This window comes from Salvelinus alpinus, chromosome 1 (assembly GCF_045679555.1).
Source record: "Salvelinus alpinus chromosome 1, SLU_Salpinus.1, whole genome shotgun sequence".
NCBI classification, from domain to species: Eukaryota; Metazoa; Chordata; class Actinopteri; order Salmoniformes; family Salmonidae; genus Salvelinus; species Salvelinus alpinus.
In genome coordinates this window covers 3,225,566-3,243,430 of record NC_092086.1, presented here as the reverse complement: position 1 = coordinate 3,243,430, position 17,865 = coordinate 3,225,566, and the positions used below count along the sequence as shown (strand labels likewise).

The 17,865-nt window shown below is 51.3% G+C and overlaps 1 protein-coding gene across 1 annotated transcript in view; it reads left to right on the top strand.

Annotated features, from left to right (window-relative positions):
- The window catches only part of caskin1 (CASK interacting protein 1), a 185,104-nt gene that overhangs the window by 123,559 nt on the left and 43,680 nt on the right, over window positions 1-17,865 (top strand). Inside the window, exons 17-21 of the mRNA XM_071390941.1 lie at window positions 11,271-11,372; window positions 12,518-12,656; window positions 14,013-14,159; window positions 15,395-15,960; window positions 16,216-16,803. Coding sequence (XP_071247042.1) covers window positions 11,271-11,372; window positions 12,518-12,656; window positions 14,013-14,159; window positions 15,395-15,960; window positions 16,216-16,803 — 1,542 coding nt within the window. The remainder of the gene's footprint in view (window positions 1-11,270; window positions 11,373-12,517; window positions 12,657-14,012; window positions 14,160-15,394; window positions 15,961-16,215; window positions 16,804-17,865) is intronic.

Here is a 17,865-nt window from a genome sequence, read left to right as displayed (position 1 = left end):
GCTCTCTCTCCTCTCCTTTCTCCCTGCCAACATGCTCTCTCTCCTCAACTTTCTCCCTGCCAACATGCTCTCTCTCTCCTCTTCTTTCTCCCTGCCAACATGCTCTCTCTCCTCTTCTTTCTCCCTGCCAACATGCTCTCTCTCTCCTCTTCTTTCTCCCTGCCAACATGCTCTCTCTCCTCTTCTTCCTCACTGCCTACATGCTCTCTCTCTCCTCTTCTTTCTCACTGCCAACATGCTCTCTCTCTCCTCTTCTTCCTCACTGCCGACATGCTCTCTCTCCTCTTCTTTCTCCCTGCCAACATGCTCTCTCTCTCCTCTTCTTTCTCACTGCCGACATGCTCTCTCTCTCCTCTTCTTCCTCACTGCCAACATGCTCTCTCTCTCTCCTCTTCTTTCTCACTGCCGACATGCTCTCTCTCCTCTTCTTCCTCACTGCCAACATGCTCTCTCTCCTCTTCTTTCTCACTGCCAACATGCTCTCTCTCCTCTTCTTCCTCACTGCCAACATGCTCTCTCTCTCCTCTTCTTCCTCACTGCCAACATGCTCTCTCTCTCCTCTTCTTTCTCACTGCCGACATGCTCTCTCTCCTCTTCTTCCTCACTGCCGACATGCTCTCTCTCTTCTTCTTCCTCACTGCCGACATGCTCTCTCCTCTTCTTCCTCACTGCCAACATGCTCTCTCTCCTCTTCTTCCTCACTGCCAACATGCTCTCTCTCTCCTCTTCTTCCTCACTGCCAACATGCTCTCTCTCTCCTCTTCTTCCTCACTGCCAACATGCTCTCTCTCTCCTCTTCTTTCTCACTGCCAACATGCTCTCTCTCTCCTCTTCTTTCTCACTGCCGACATGCTCTCTCTCTCCTCTTCTTCCTCACTGCCGAAATGCTCTCTCTCTTCTTCTTCCTCACTGCTGACATGCTCTCTCCTCTTCTTCCTCACTGCCGACATGCTCTCTCTCCTCTCCTTTCTCACTGCCGACATGCTCTCTCTCCTCTCCTTTCTCACTGCCGACATGCTCTCTCTCTCTCCTCTTCTTCCTCACTGCCGACATGCTCTCTCTCCTCTTCTTTCTCACTGCCGACATGCTCTCTCTCTCCTCTTCTTTCTCACTGCCGACATGCTCTCTCTCCTCTTCTTCCTCACTGCCGACATACTCTCTCTCCTCTTCTTTCTCACTGCCGACATGCTCTCTCTCTCCTCTTCTTTCTCACTGCCGACATGCTCTCTCTCCTCTTCTTCCTCACTGCCGACATACTCTCTCTCCTCTTCTTCCTCACTGCCGACATGCTCTCTCTCCTCTTCTTCCTCACTGCCGACATGCTCTCTCTCCTCTTCTTCCTCACTGCCGACATGCTCTCTCTCTCCTCTTCTTTCTCACTGCCGACATGCTCTCTCTCCTCTTCTTCCTCACTGCCGACATGCTCTCTCTCCTCTTCTTCCTCACTGCCGACATGCTCTCTCTCTCCTCTTCTTCCTCACTGCCGACATGCTCTCTCTCCTCTTCTTCCTCACTGCCGACATGCTCTCTCTCCTCTTCTTTCTCACTGCCGACATGCTCTCTCTCCTCTTCTTCCTCACTGCCGACATGCTCTCTCTCCTCTTCTTCCTCACTGCCGACATGCTCTCTCTCTCTCCTCTTCTTTCTCACTGCCGACATGCTCTCTCTCTCTCCTCTCCTTTCTCACTGCCGACATGCTCTCTCTCCTCTTCTTCCTCACTGCCGACATGCTCTCTCTCTCCTCTTCTTTCTCACTGCCGACATGCTCTCTCTCCTCTTCTTCCTCACTGCCGACATGCTCTCTCTCCTCTTCTTCCTCACTGCCGACATGCTCTCTCTCTCCTCTCCTTTCTCACTGCCGACATGCTCTCTCTCTCTCCTCTCCTTTCTCACTGCCGACATGCTCTCTCTCCTCTTCTTTCTCACTGCCGACATTCTCTCTCTCCTCTTCTTCCTCACTGCCGACATGCTCTCTCTCCTCTTCTTCCTCACTGCCGACATGCTCTCTCTCCTCTCCTTTCTCACTGCCGACATGCTCTCTCTCCTCTTCTTTCTCACTGCCGACATGCTCTCTCTCCTCTTCTTCCTCACTGCCGACATGCTCTCTCTCCTCTTCTTCCTCACTGCCGACATGCTCTCTCTCCTCTCCTTTCTCACTGCCGACATGCTCTCTCTCCTCTCCTTTCTCACTGCCGACATGCTCTCTCTCTCTCCTCTTCTTTCTCACTGCCGACATGCTCTCTCTCTCCTCTTCTTTCTCACTGCCGACATGCTCTCTCTCCTCTTCTTTCTCACTGCCGACATGCTCTCTCTCCTCTTCTTCCTCACTGCCGACATGCTCTCTCTCCTCTTCTTTCTCACTGCCGACATGCTCTCTCTCCTCTTCTTTCTCACTGCCGACATGCTCTCTCTCTCCTCTTCTTCCTCACTGCCAACATGCTCTCTCTCTCCTCTTCTTTCTCACTGCCGACATGCTCTCTCTCTCCTCTTCTTCCTCACTGCCAACATGCTCTCTCTCTCCTCTTCTTTCTCACTGCCGACATGCTCTCTCTCCTCTTCTTCCTCACTGCCGACATGCTCTCTCTCCTCTTCTTTCTCACTGCCGACATGCTCTCTCTCCTCTTCTTCCTCACTGCCGACATGCTCTCTCTCTCCCTTCCTTTCTCACTGCCTACATGCTCTCTCTCTCTCCTCTTCTTCCTCACTGCCGACATGCTCTCTCTCCTCTTCTTTCTCACTGCCAACATGCTCTCTCTCCTCTTCTTTCTCACTGCCTACATGCTCTCTCTCTCTCCTCTTCTTTCTCACTGCCGACATGCTCTCTCTCCTCTTCTTCCTCACTGCCGACATGCTCTCTCTCCTCTCCTTTCTCACTGCCGACATGCTCTCTCTCCTCTTCTTCCTCACTGCCGACATGCTCTCTCTCCTCTTCTTCCTCACTGCCGACATGCTCTCTCTCCTCTTCTTCCTCACTGCCGACATGCTCTCTCTCCTCTTCTTCCTCACTGCCGACATGCTCTCTCTCTCCTCTTCTTTCTCACTGCCGACATGCTCTCTCTCTCTCCTCTCCTTTCTCACTGCCGACATGCTCTCTCTCCTCTTCTTTCTCACTGCCGACATTCTCTCTCTCCTCTTCTTCCTCACTGCCGACATGCTCTCTCTCCTCTTCTTCCTCACTGCCGACATGCTCTCTCTCCTCTCCTTTCTCACTGCCGACATGCTCTCTCTCCTCTTCTTTCTCACTGCCGACATGCTCTCTCTCCTCTTCTTCCTCACTGCCGACATGCTCTCTCTCCTCTTCTTCCTCACTGCCGACATGCTCTCTCTCCTCTCCTTTCTCACTGCCGACATGCTCTCTCTCCTCTCCTTTCTCACTGCCGACATGCTCTCTCTCTCTCCTCTTCTTTCTCACTGCCGACATGCTCTCTCTCTCCTCTTCTTTCTCACTGCCGACATGCTCTCTCTCCTCTTCTTTCTCACTGCCGACATGCTCTCTCTCCTCTTCTTCCTCACTGCCGACATGCTCTCTCTCCTCTTCTTTCTCACTGCCGACATGCTCTCTCTCCTCTTCTTTCTCACTGCCGACATGCTCTCTCTCTCCTCTTCTTCCTCACTGCCGACATGCTCTCTCTCTCCTCTTCTTTCTCACTGCCGACATGCTCTCTCTCTCCTCTTCTTCCTCACTGCCAACATGCTCTCTCTCTCCTCTTCTTTCTCACTGCCGACATGCTCTCTCTCCTCTTCTTCCTCACTGCCGACATGCTCTCTCTCCTCTTCTTTCTCACTGCCGACATGCTCTCTCTCCTCTTCTTCCTCACTGCCGACATGCTCTCTCTCTCCCTTCCTTTCTCACTGCCTACATGCTCTCTCTCTCTCCTCTTCTTCCTCACTGCCGACATGCTCTCTCTCCTCTTCTTTCTCACTGCCAACATGCTCTCTCTCCTCTTCTTTCTCACTGCCTACATGCTCTCTCTCTCTCCTCTTCTTTCTCACTGCCGACATGCTCTCTCTCCTCTTCTTCCTCACTGCCGACATGCTCTCTCTCCTCTCCTTTCTCACTGCCGACATGCTCTCTCTCCTCTTCTTCCTCACTGCCGACATGCTCTCTCTCCTCTTCTTCCTCACTGCCGACATGCTCTCTCTCCTCTCCTTTCTCACTGCCGACATGCTCTCTCTCCTCTTCTTTCTCACTGCCGACATGCTCTCTCTCTCCTCTTCTTTCTCACTGCCGGCATGCTCTCTCTCTCTCCTCTTCTTCCTCACTGCCGACATGCTCTCTCTCTCCTCTTCTTCCTCACTGCCGACATGCTCTCTCTCTCCTCTTCTTTCTCACTGCCGACATGCTCTCTCTCTCTCCTCTTCTTCCTCACTGCCGACATGCACTCTCTCTCCTCTTCTTCTTCCTCACTGCCGACATGCTCTCTCTCTCCTCTTCTTTCTCACTGCCGACATGCTCTCTCTCTCCTCTTCTTTCTCACTGCCGACATGCTCTCTCTCTCCTCTTCTTCCTCACTGCCGACATGCTCTCTCTCTCCTCTTCTTTCTCACTGCCGACATGCTCTCTCTCTCTCCTCTTCTTCCTCACTGCCGACATGCTCTCTCTCTCCTCTTCTTCCTCACTGCCGACATGCTCTCTCTCTCCTCTTCTTTCTCACTGCCGACATGTTCTCTCTCTCCTCTTCTTTCTCACTGCCGACATGCTCTCTCTCCTCTTCTTCCTCACTGCCGACATGCTCTCTCTCCTCTTCTTCCTCACTGCCGACATGCTCTCTCTCCTCTTCTTCCTCACTGCCGACATGCTCTCTCTCTCCTCTTCTTTCTCACTGCCGGCATGCTCTCTCTCTCTCCTCTTCTTCCTCACTGCCGACATGCTCTCTCTCTCCTCTTCTTTCTCACTGCCGACATGCTCTCTCTCTCTCCTCTTCTTCCTCACTGCCGACATGCACTCTCTCTCCTCTTCTTCCTCACTGCCGACATGCTCTCTCTCTCCTCTTCTTTCTCACTGCCGACATGCTCTCTCTCTCCTCTTCTTTCTCACTGCCGACATGCTCTCTCTCTCCTCTTCTTCCTCACTGCCGACATGCTCTCTCTCCTCTTCTTTCTCACTGCCGACATGCTCTCTCTCCTCTTCTTTCTCACTGCCGACATGCTCTCTCTCTCCTCTTCTTTCTCACTGCAGACATGCTCTCTCTCTCCTCTCCTTTCTCACTGCCGACATGCTTTCTCTCCTCTTCTTCCTCACTGCCGACATGCTCTCTCTCCTCTTCTTCCTCACTGCCGACATGCTCTCTCTCCTCTTCTTCCTCACTGCCGACATGCTCTCTCTCCTCTCCTTTCTCACTGCCGACATGCTCTCTCTCCTCTTCTTCCTCACTGCCGACATGCTCTCTCTCCTCTTCTTTCTCACTGCCGACATGCTCTCTCTCTCCTCTCCTTTCTCACTGCCGACATGCTCTCTCTCCTCTTCTTCCTCACTGCCGACATGCTCTCTCTCCTCTCCTTTCTCACTGCCGACATGCTCTCTCTCCTCTTCTTCCTCACTGCCGACATGCTCTCTCTCCTCTTCTTCCTCACTGCCGACATGCTCTCTCTCCTCTTCTTTCTCACTGCCGACATGCTCTCTCTCCTCTTCTTCCTCACTGCCGACATGCTCTCTCTCCTCTTCTTCCTCACTGCCGACATGCTCTCTCTCCTCTCCTTTCTCACTGCCGACATGCTCTCTCTCCTCTCCTTTCTCACTGCCGACATGCTCTCTCTCTCTCCTCTTCTTCCTCACTGCCGACATGCTCTCTCTCCTCTTCTTTCTCACTGCCGACATGCTCTCTCTCTCCTCTTCTTTCTCACTGCCGACATGCTCTCTCTCTCCTCTTCTTTCTCACTGCCGACATGCTCTCTCTCTCCTCTTCTTCCTCACTGCCGACATGCTCTCTCTCTCCTCTTCTTTCTCACTGCCGACATGCTCTCTCTCTCTCCTCTTCTTCCTCACTGCCGACATGCTCTCTCTCTCTCCTCTTCTTCCTCACTGCCGACATGCTCTCTCTCTCTCCTCTTCTTCCTCACTGCCGACATGCTCTCTCTCTCCTCTTCTTTCTCACTGCCGACATGCTCTCTCTCTCCTCTTCTTTCTCACTGCCGACATGCTCTCTCTCCTCTTCTTCCTCACTGCCGACATGCTCTCTCTCCTCTTCTTCCTCACTGCCGACATGCTCTCTCTCCTCTTCTTCCTCACTGCCGACATGCTCTCTCTCTCCTCTTCTTTCTCACTGCCGGCATGCTCTCTCTCTCTCCTCTTCTTCCTCACTGCCGGCATGCTCTCTCTCTCTCCTCTTCTTCCTCACTGCCGACATGCTCTCTCTCTCCTCTTCTTTCTCACTGCCGACATGCTCTCTCTCTCTCCTCTTCTTCCTCACTGCCGACATGCACTCTCTCTCCTCTTCTTCCTCACTGCCGACATGCTCTCTCTCTCCTCTTCTTTCTCACTGCCGACATGCTCTCTCTCTCCTCTTCTTTCTCACTGCCGACATGCTCTCTCTCTCCTCTTCTTCCTCACTGCCGACATGCTCTCTCTCCTCTTCTTTCTCACTGCCGACATGCTTTCTCTCCTCTTCTTCCTCACTGCCGACATGCTCTCTCTCCTCTTCTTCCTCACTGCCGACATGCTCTCTCTCCTCTTCTTCCTCACTGCCGACATGTTCTCTCTCCTCTCCTTTCTCACTGCCGACATGCTCTCTCTCCTCTTCTTCCTCACTGCCGACATGCTCTCTCTCCTCTTCTTTCTCACTGCCGACATGCTCTCTCTCCTCTTCTTTCTCACTGCCGACATGCTCCCTCTCTCCTCTCCTTTCTCACTGCCGACATGCTCTCTCTCTCCTCTCCTTTCTCACTGCCGACATGCTCTCTCTCCTCTTCTTTCTCACTGCCGACATGCTCTCTCTCCTCTTCTTCCTCACTGCCGACATGCTCTCTCTCCTCTTCTTCCTCACTGCCGACATGCTCTCTCTCCTCTTCTTTCTCACTGCCGACATGCTCTCTCTCCTCTTCTTCCTCACTGCCGACATGCTCTCTCTCCTCTTCTTCCTCACTGCCGACATGCTCTCTCTTCTCTCCTTTCTCACTGCCGACATGCTCTCTCTCTTCTCCTTTCTCACTGCCGACATGCTCTCTCTCTCTCCTCTTCTTCCTCACTGCCGACATGCTCTCTCTCCTCTTCTTTCTCACTGCCGACATGCTCTCTCTCTCCTCTTCTTTCTCACTGCCGACATGCTCTCTCTCTCTCTCCTCTCCTTTCTCACTGCCGACATGCTCTCTCTCCTCTCCTTTCTCACTGCCGACATGCTCTCTCTCCTCTTCTTCCTCACTGCCGACATGCTCTCTCTCCTCTTCTTCCTCACTGCCGACATGCTCTCTCTCCTCTTCTTTCTCACTGCCGACATGCTCTCTCTCCTCTTCTTCCTCACTGCCGACATGCTCTCTCTCCTCTTCTTCCTCACTGCCGACATGCTCTCTCTCCTCTCCTTTCTCACTGCCGACATGCTCTCTCTCCTCTCCTTTCTCACTGCCGACATGCTCTCTCTCTCTCCTCTCCTTCCTCCCTGCCGACATGCTCTCTCTCCTCTTCTTTCTCACTGCCGACATGCTCTCTCTCTCCTCTTCTTTCTCACTGCCGACATGCTCTCTCTCTCTCTCCTCTTCTTTCTCACTGCCGACATGCTCTCTCTCCTCTTCTTCCTCACTGCCGACATGTTCTCTCTCCTCTTCTTTCTCACTGCCGACATGCTCTCTCTCTCCTCTTCTTTCTCACTGCCGACATGCTCTCTCTCTCCTCTTCTTCCTCACTGCCGACATGCTCTCTCTCTCCTCTTCTTCCTCACTGCCGACATGCTCTCTCTCCTCTTCTTCCTCACTGCCGACATGCTCTCTCTCCTCTTCTTTCTCACTGCCGACATGCTCTCTCTCTCCTCTCCTTTCTCACTGCCGACATGCTCTCTCTCCTCTTCTTCCTCACTGCCGACATGCTCTCTCTCCTCTCCTTTCTCACTGCCGACATGCTCTCTCTCCTCTTCTTCCTCACTGCCGACATGCTCTCTCTCCTCTTCTTCCTCACTGCCGACATGCTCTCTCTCCTCTTCTTTCTCACTGCCGACATGCTCTCTCTCCTCTTCTTCCTCACTGCCGACATGCTCTCTCTCCTCTTCTTCCTCACTGCCGACATGCTCTCTCTCCTCTCCTTTCTCACTGCCGACATGCTCTCTCTCCTCTCCTTTCTCACTGCCGACATGCTCTCTCTCTCTCCTCTTCTTCCTCACTGCCGACATGCTCTCTCTCCTCTTCTTTCTCACTGCCGACATGCTCTCTCTCTCCTCTTCTTTCTCACTGCCGACATGCTCTCTCTCTCCTCTTCTTTCTCACTGCCGACATGCTCTCTCTCTCCTCTTCTTCCTCACTGCCGACATGCTCTCTCTCTCCTCTTCTTTCTCACTGCCGACATGCTCTCTCTCTCTCCTCTTCTTCCTCACTGCCGACATGCTCTCTCTCTCTCCTCTTCTTTCTCACTGCCGACATGCTCTCTCTCTCCTCTTCTTTCTCACTGCCGACATGCTCTCTCTCCTCTTCTTCCTCACTGCCGACATGCTCTCTCTCCTCTTCTTCCTCACTGCCGACATGCTCTCTCTCCTCTTCTTCCTCACTGCCGACATGCTCTCTCTCTCCTCTTCTTTCTCACTGCCGGCATGCTCTCTCTCTCTCCTCTTCTTCCTCACTGCCGGCATGCTCTCTCTCTCTCCTCTTCTTCCTCACTGCCGACATGCTCTCTCTCTCCTCTTCTTTCTCACTGCCGACATGCTCTCTCTCTCTCCTCTTCTTCCTCACTGCCGACATGCACTCTCTCTCCTCTTCTTCCTCACTGCCGACATGCTCTCTCTCTCCTCTTCTTTCTCACTGCCGACATGCTCTCTCTCTCCTCTTCTTTCTCACTGCCGACATGCTCTCTCTCTCCTCTTCTTCCTCACTGCCGACATGCTCTCTCTCCTCTTCTTTCTCACTGCCGACATGCTTTCTCTCCTCTTCTTCCTCACTGCCGACATGCTCTCTCTCCTCTTCTTCCTCACTGCCGACATGCTCTCTCTCCTCTTCTTCCTCACTGCCGACATGTTCTCTCTCCTCTCCTTTCTCACTGCCGACATGCTCTCTCTCCTCTTCTTCCTCACTGCCGACATGCTCTCTCTCCTCTCCTTTCTCACTGCCGACATGCTCTCTCTCCTCTTCTTTCTCACTGCCGACATGCTCCCTCTCTCCTCTCCTTTCTCACTGCCGACATGCTCTCTCTCTCCTCTCCTTTCTCACTGCCGACATGCTCTCTCTCCTCTTCTTTCTCACTGCCGACATGCTCTCTCTCCTCTTCTTCCTCACTGCCGACATGCTCTCTCTCCTCTTCTTCCTCACTGCCGACATGCTCTCTCTCCTCTTCTTTCTCACTGCCGACATGCTCTCTCTCCTCTTCTTCCTCACTGCCGACATGCTCTCTCTCCTCTTCTTCCTCACTGCCGACATGCTCTCTCTCCTCTCCTTTCTCACTGCCGACATGCTCTCTCTCTTCTCCTTTCTCACTGCCGACATGCTCTCTCTCTCTCCTCTTCTTCCTCACTGCCGACATGCTCTCTCTCCTCTTCTTTCTCACTGCCGACATGCTCTCTCTCTCCTCTTCTTTCTCACTGCCGACATGCTCTCTCTCTCTCTCCTCTCCTTTCTCACTGCCGACATGCTCTCTCTCCTCTCCTTTCTCACTGCCGACATGCTCTCTCTCCTCTTCTTCCTCACTGCCGACATGCTCTCTCTCCTCTTCTTCCTCACTGCCGACATGCTCTCTCTCCTCTTCTTTCTCACTGCCGACATGCTCTCTCTCCTCTTCTTCCTCACTGCCGACATGCTCTCTCTCCTCTTCTTCCTCACTGCCGACATGCTCTCTCTCCTCTCCTTTCTCACTGCCGACATGCTCTCTCTCCTCTCCTTTCTCACTGCCGACATGCTCTCTCTCTCTCCTCTCCTTCCTCACTGCCGACATGCTCTCTCTCCTCTTCTTTCTCACTGCCGACATGCTCTCTCTCTCCTCTTCTTTCTCACTGCCGACATGCTCTCTCTCTCTCTCCTCTTCTTTCTCACTGCCGACATGCTCTCTCTCCTCTTCTTCCTCACTGCCAACATGTTCTCTCTCCTCTTCTTTCTCACTGCCGACATGCTCTCTCTCTCCTCTTCTTTCTCACTGCCGACATGCTCTCTCTCTCCTCTTCTTCCTCACTGCCGACATGCTCTCTCTCTCCTCTTCTTCCTCACTGCCGACATGCTCTCTCTCTCCTCTCCTTTCTCACTGCCGACATGCTCTCTCTCCTCTTCTTCCTCACTGCCGACATGCTCTCTCTCTCCTCTCCTTTCTCACTGCCGACATGCTCTCTCTCCTCTCCTTCCTCACTGCCGACATGCTCTCTCTCCTCTCCTTTCTCACTGCCGACATGCTCTCTCTCCTCTTCTTCCTCACTGCCGACATGCTCTCTCTCTCCTCTTCTTTCTCACTACCGACATGCTCTCTCTCTCCTCTTCTTTCTCACTGCCCACATGCTCTCTCTCTCCTCTTCTTCCTCACTGCCGACATGCTCTCTCTCCTCTTCTTCCTCACTGCCGACATGCTCTCTCTCTCCTCTTCTTTCTCACTACCGACATGCTCTCTCTCTCTCCTCTTCTTCCTCACTGCCAACATGCTCTCTCTCCCTCCTTCCTCTCTGTCTTCACCCCCCCCCCTCTCTCTCTCGCCTCTTCACCTTTATTTTCCTTTGGGGACATTTACCTTCCTCTCCTGTCCTGTGGTACAGCTTGTCACCTGGACACTGTGTGTTTCTGTGGTGTGTGTGGTGCCTGTGGTGTCTATGGTGTCGGTGGTGTCTGGTGTGTCTGTGGTGTACACGTATGTGGTGGCTGTTGCGTCTGTGGTGCCTGTGTTGTCTGGTGTGTCTGTGGTGTATGTGGTGCCTGTGGTGTCTATGGTGTCTGTAGTGTCTGTGGTGTCTGTGGTGTACACGTATGTGGTGTCTGCGGTGTCTCTGTGGTAATGAAGTGTGTGTATCTGTGGAGAGTTTGAAAGTGTCTCACCTATCTTTCCTACGTGTGTGTGGTTCGCGTGTGTGTGGTTCGCGTGTGTGTGTGTGTGTGTGTGTGTGTGTGTGTGTGTGTGTGTGTGTGTGTGTGTGTGTGTGTGTGTGTGTGTGTGTGTGTGTGTGTAGGATCTCACGGCCATCGGAGTGACCAAACCAGGCCACCGAAAGAAGATGACATCAGAGATCAACAAACTCAGCGTCACCGAGTGGCTCCCTGACCAGAAACCTGTTAGTAACTGACCTGAGACCTGTTAGTAACTGACCAGAGACCTGTTAGTAACTGACCAGAGACCTGTTAGTAACTGACCTGAGACCTGTTAGTAACTGACCTGAGACCTGTTAGTAACTGACCTGAGACCTGTTAGTAACTGACCTGAGACCTGTTAGTAACTGACCTGAGACCTGTTAGTAACTGACCTGAAACCTGTTAGTAACTGACCTGAGACCTGTTAGTAACTGACCTGAGACCTGTTAGTAACTGACCTGAGACCTGTTAGTAACTGACCAGAAACCTGTTAGTAACTGACCTGAGACCTGTTAGTAACTGACCTGAGACCTGTTAGTAACTGACCTGAGACCTGTTAGTAACTGACCTGAGACCTGTTAGTAACTCACCAGAGACCTGTTAGTAACTGACCAGAGACCTGTTAGTAACTGACCAGAGACCTGTTAGTAACTGACCAGAGACCTGTTAGTAACTGACCTGAGACCTGTTAGTAACTAACCTGAGACCTGAGACCTGTTAGTAACTGACCTGAGACCTGTTAGTAACTGACCTGAGACCTGTTAGTAACTGACCTGAGACCTGTTAGTAACTGACCTGAGACCTGTTATTAAATGACCTGAGACCTGTTAGTAACTGACCAGAAACCTGTTAGTAACTGACCTGAGACCTGTTAGTAACTGACCAGAGACCTGTTAGTAACTGACCAGAAACCTGTTAGTAACTGACCTGAGACCTGTTAGTAACTAACCTGAGACCTGAGACCTGTTAGTAACTGACCTGAGACCTGTTAGTAACTGACCTGAGACCTGTTAGTAACTGACCTGAGACCTGTTAGTAACTGACCTGAAACCTGTTAGTAACTGACCAGAAACCTGTTAGTAACTGACCAGAAACCTGTTAGTAACTGACCTGAGACCTGTTAGTAACTGACCTGAGACCTGTTAGTAACTGACCTGAGACCTGTTAGTAACTGACCTGAGACCTGTTAGTAACGATATGGCTGAGCGATATGGCTGAGCCTGTACTAACTATTGCTTTTGTGTGTGTGTGTGTGTGTGTGTGTGTGTGTGTGTGTGTGTGTGTGTGTGTGTGTGTGTGTGTGTGTGTGTGTGTGTGTGTGTGTGTGTGTGTGTGTGTGTGTGTTTAGTCCAGTCTGGCAGAGTGGTTGTCAGCGATAGGGCTGAGTCAGTACCAGCAGGTTCTGGTGCAGAACGGATATGAAAACATCGACTTCATCACAGATATCACCTGGGAAGACCTGCAGGAGATAGGCATTACCAAGCTGGGTAGGACGCACACACACACACACACACACACACACACACACACACACACACTTTTAAAGGCAGAAGGAAAGCAACTGAATGTGTCCTGCCGTCCAATCGCATAGTTGAATGTCGACGTCAAAATTCACCTGTCGTCTGAATTCCCCGATCACTTGAAAACAGAATTGATCAAAAATCAAAAGGAGAATGGATGTAACAGAATCCCAGACTGCCCCTTTAATATGAGACGGCTTATAACGTTAACGATTTAAAGACCGAAAAATGGATCTCCTTCCATCCAATCTCTGATCGATATTATAACTCTGTTACTAACCCCCCCTGATCTAACCAACCCGTCTCCTGAACTCTGTTACTAACCCCCCCTGATCTAACCAACCTAACGTTTTGCTAGCTAACGAGCCAGCAAGCTAACGTTTCGCTAGCTAACGAGCCAGCAAGCTAACCTTTTGCTAGCTAGCGAGCCAGCAAGCTAACGTTCGTAAGCTAGCGAGCCAAAAAGCTAACAATCGCTAGCTAGCGAGCCAGCAAGCTAATGTTTCGCTAGCTAGCGAGCAAGCAAGCTAATATTTCGCTAGCTAGCGAGCCAGCAAGCTAATATTTCGCTAGCTAGCGAGCCAGCATGCTAACGTTTCGCTAGCTAGCCTAACAGTACACTTTAACTTGCAATGAAAATGACTTTCTGATTTAAAAAAAATTATGAACATATAATATCTGAAAAAGTAGGTAGCCTCTTACCCGTAAACATGGATGAACACTTGTTTTGACCCGTTGTGTCAAGTCACTCCGGGTTCACACCGACCGTGTCCAGAAAGTAGTCAAGCGCACCTTTTGCCCCACTAATATTTGTCGATAGATCTGCTAAATTCAGGGCAGCAATGTTGTTGAGAGCAGTGGCAACATCTTTTGGCAGTTCTCCGTGGCTAAACGTTGTAGCAAGTACACTGAGCAGCTCATGCTATAGACAGAAGCATGCTACAATGGCAGACCAATCCCAAACTCATCTCTCTCGGGCATGTCCAGCCCACTTATTATCTCAGCCAATCATGGGCTAACGGGAAGGTTCCGGCTCTTAATTTGACAATTTTTATTCATATTTACAGACGGTATACAAGTTTGTTATTAAGGCACATGAAAGTTCACATGTTCCAGAAGGCATTTATGCCAACAAAAAAAAACGCATTTTGATCGAAAATAAATTTTAAACAACATTAAAATGCCTCTCCTGTAAAGTAGTGACGTGCCACATTGCGCTTCCTGAAATGGCTCACGTATATTAAACTGTTCAATACATATTATACGTTAGCCGCCTTACAATATGATCTCATGTCACATCTTGTTGTGGTTTGTCCCCACTAGGCCACCAGAAGAAGCTGATGCTAGCTGTGAAGCGATTGGCTGAGATGCAACGTGGCTCTGAGGAGCGAAGCTCCACCAGGAAGAAGCCTCCACCAATCACACAGCAGCAGGAAGTGATGTCCACAGAGAACGTGCCCCCTGACAACGGTGAGGTCACAATAGTACACTCTTTGGGTTATTTGGTGTCCCAGCGCTGGTTAAATAGTGGACAGAACACACGTTGGGGTTGGGTTGACCCAGCCATATGGGTTGCGTGAATAACCCGACATGTTTAGGTTGTTGGGGTTAACCAAACATGGGTTAATTTAACCGTCAGTTGATGTTGTATTTTAACCAACAGTCGGGTTGACCCAGCGGCTGGCTCTTTTTAAAAATGTAATCCATAGGTTATTTTCAGGAGGTGTGACCTATTAAGGGGCGTGGGCTTTGATATAGTTATTTTTGGCTACCCGTGAGAGTAAATGTCGTTCCTGTTCATCACGTTAAGTTTCTGCACTGCAAATTTCAATTTAACTTTGATATTCAAATATAAAATTCAAAACATGGTTATTTACGTAATGTAATATTTACAGGCATTTGTGTAAGCCTCATTAAATCTACAAAAGTGTCCAACCTTAACATGTGATGACAATACAACAGAAAAGATTAACCGGAGTGGCATTTACTATCACGAGTGGCCAAAAATAACTATCTGAAAGCCACTGGGTTATATCTCAATAACCCAGCATCAATAACCCAGCAGTTTTTTAAAGAAAATAACCCAACTACGTGACCCAATGCCTGTCAGTAACCCAGCCGTTTTTTTTGTGTAGCCAGTTTGTTATGTCAGATATCTCTCTCCATCTTACTCATCTCTAAATCGCTATCTCTCTCCATCTCTCTTCATCTCCCTCCATCTCTTTCTCTCCATGTCTCTCCATCTCCCTCCATCTCTCTCTCAATGTCTCTCCATCTCCCTCCAGCTCTTTCTCTCCATGTCTCTCCATCTCCCTCCATCTCTCTCTCAATGTCTCTCCATCTCTCTTCATCTCCCTACATCTCTCTCTCTCTCTTCGTCTCCATCTCTCCATCTCCCTCCATCTCTTTCTCTCCATGTCTCTCCATCTCCCTCCATCTCTCTCTCCATGTCTCTCCATCTCTCTCTCCCTACATCTCTCTCTCTCTCTTCGTCTCCATCTCCATCTCTCCATGTCTCTCCATCTCCCTCCATCTCTCTCTCAATGTCTCTCCATCTCTCTCTCTCTTCATCTCTCTACATCTCTCTCTCTCTTCATCTCCATCTCTCCATCTCTCTCCATGGCTCTTCATCTCCCTCCATCTCTCTTCATCTCCCTCCATCTCTCTCTCCATCATATGTAATATATCTCTCCATCTCTCTCCAGAAGTCGTCACTTCTCCCAAGTTGTGCACCTTCCAGGACAGCGAGTTGAGCCCCGAGCTGCAGACGGCCCTGATCCAGCCTAGCCCAGAGGTCAAGGGTCAGAGGACCCGCAGCCTCAGCAAGGACCCCGAGGAGGGAGTAGGGTCAGGGGGTAGAGGAGGAGGAGGAGGAGGAGGAGTGGCCCCTAAGAAGGAGGCTCGGACCATGAGGCAGACCAGCCAGGGGAGCCAGAGGGGTAGCGCCTCGTCCAAACCTCGCCCGCCCTCTCACGCCCACTCAATGCCGGCACCCCCTTACACTCCCCCTCACACCCCCACCAAGAAACCCCTGCACTCCTCCACCTCCGCCCCGGGCCCCTCACCGCAGGCCAAACCCAAATCCTCCCCACAGCTAATACAAGGAGAGAGGCCTGGCTCCCCCCGCTCTCACCCCCAGTCCATCACACATCGCGGGACTTCCAACAGCCAGACTCAGCCCCAGCCTGGTCCTCAGCCCCAGCAGCAACCCACACCTACTCCCCAATCTCAGCCTACAGCCCAGCCGATGGAGGAAGAGGAGAGGGAGAAGGAGAGGGGGATTGAGAGGGAGAAAGAGAGGGGGGTTGAGAGGGAGAAAGAGAGGGGGGTTGAGAGGGAGAAAGAGAGGGGGGTTGAGAGGGAGAAAGAGAGGGGGGTTGAGAGGGAGAAAGAGAGGGGGGTTGAGAGGGAAAAGGAGAGGGTGATTGAGAGGGAGAAGGAGAGGGTGATTGAGAGGGAGAAAGAGAGGGGGATTGAGAGGGAGAAGGAGAGCACCCTCCAGCGGCAGCCCAGCCCCCAGGTGTCTGTTCCCCTCCTGTGCCTGCCTCCGGAGGCTGAGGGGGGAGACGGGGGAGAGATAGGTGAGGCGGGTGAGGCCCTCCTTAAGAAGCGAGCTAACAGTCTGAATCGCTACGCCGGGTCTGACGGGGAGGTGGAGGAGAGGGGGGGTGGAGGTGCAGGGGCGGGGACAGGAGTGGCCCCTCCAGGGAGGCTAGCAGGGGGCGGGACAGGTAAATACGCCACGGTGACTCACCGGGTCAGCCGCAGCCACTCCGTACGCAACCAGGACAAGAACGTCAACCGCAGCCAATCACAGTCCATCGCCCTGCGGCCCAAGAAGAAAGGCCCGCCCCCTCCGCCTCCCAAACGCTCCAGCTCAGCGATCTCGAACTCCAACCTCACCGACACACACACACTGACACACACGGCGGACGGGCTGCTGGGCGTGCCCTACAACCCCCAGCGGCGGGCCAGCGACCTGGGTGTATCCGTGGAGACGGCCGTCGTGGATACGGGGAGCGCGGGCAGCGTGAGGAGCATAGCGGCCATGTTGGAAATGTCCTCCATCGGGGGCGGGGCCAAGGGCGTGGCTACACAGAGAAACTTCCTACAGGTAGGGAGAGGTTGTGTGTTTCAAAACTCTCTCTCTCTTTCTCTCTCTGTCATTATCTCTGTCACTATCTCTCTCTCTCTCTCTCTGTCACTATCTCTCTCTCTCTCTGTGTCACTATCTCTCTCTCTCTCTCTCACTATCTCTGTCTCTCTCTCTGTCACTATCTCTCTCTCTGTCACTATCTCTCTCTCTCTGTCATTATCTCTCTCACTATCTCTGTCTCTCTCTCTGTCACTATCTCTCTCTCTGTCACTATCTCTCTCTCACTATCTCTCTCTCTCTCTGTCACTATCTCTCTCTCTGTGTCACTATCTCTCTCTCTCTCTGTCACTATCTCTCTCTCTCTGTCACTATCTCTGTCACTATCTCTCTCTGTCACTATCTCTCTCTGTCACTATCTCTGTCTCTCTCTCTGCCACTATCTCTCTCTGTCACTATCTCTCTCTCTCTCTGTCACTATCTCTCTCTCTCTGTCACTATCTCTGTCACTATCTCTCTCTGTCACTATCTCTCTCTGTCACTATCTCTGTCTCTCTCTCTGTCACTATCTCTGTCACTTTACCCTGCCTTCATGTACATATCTACCTCAAATATCTCATACCTCAGCACATTGATCTGGTACTTCCTGTATATATCTCCACATTGGTCTGGTACTGGTACTTCCTGTATATAGCTCCACATTGATCTGGTACTGGTACTCCCTGTATATAGCTCCACATTGATCTGGTACTTCCTGTATATAGCTCCACATTGATCTCGTACTTCCTGTATATAGCTCCACATTGATCTGGTACTGGTACTCCCTGTATATAGCTCCACATTGATCTGGTACTTCCTGTATATAGCTCCACATTGTACTGGTACTTCCTGTATATAGCTCCACATTGATCTGGTACTTCCTGTATATAGTTCCACATTGATCTGGTACTTCCTGTATATAGCTTCACGTTGATCTGGTACTTCCTGTATATAGCTCCACATTGATCTGGTACTTCCTGTATATAGCTCCACATTGATCTGGTACGTCCTGTATATAGCTCCACATTGATCTGGTACTGGTAC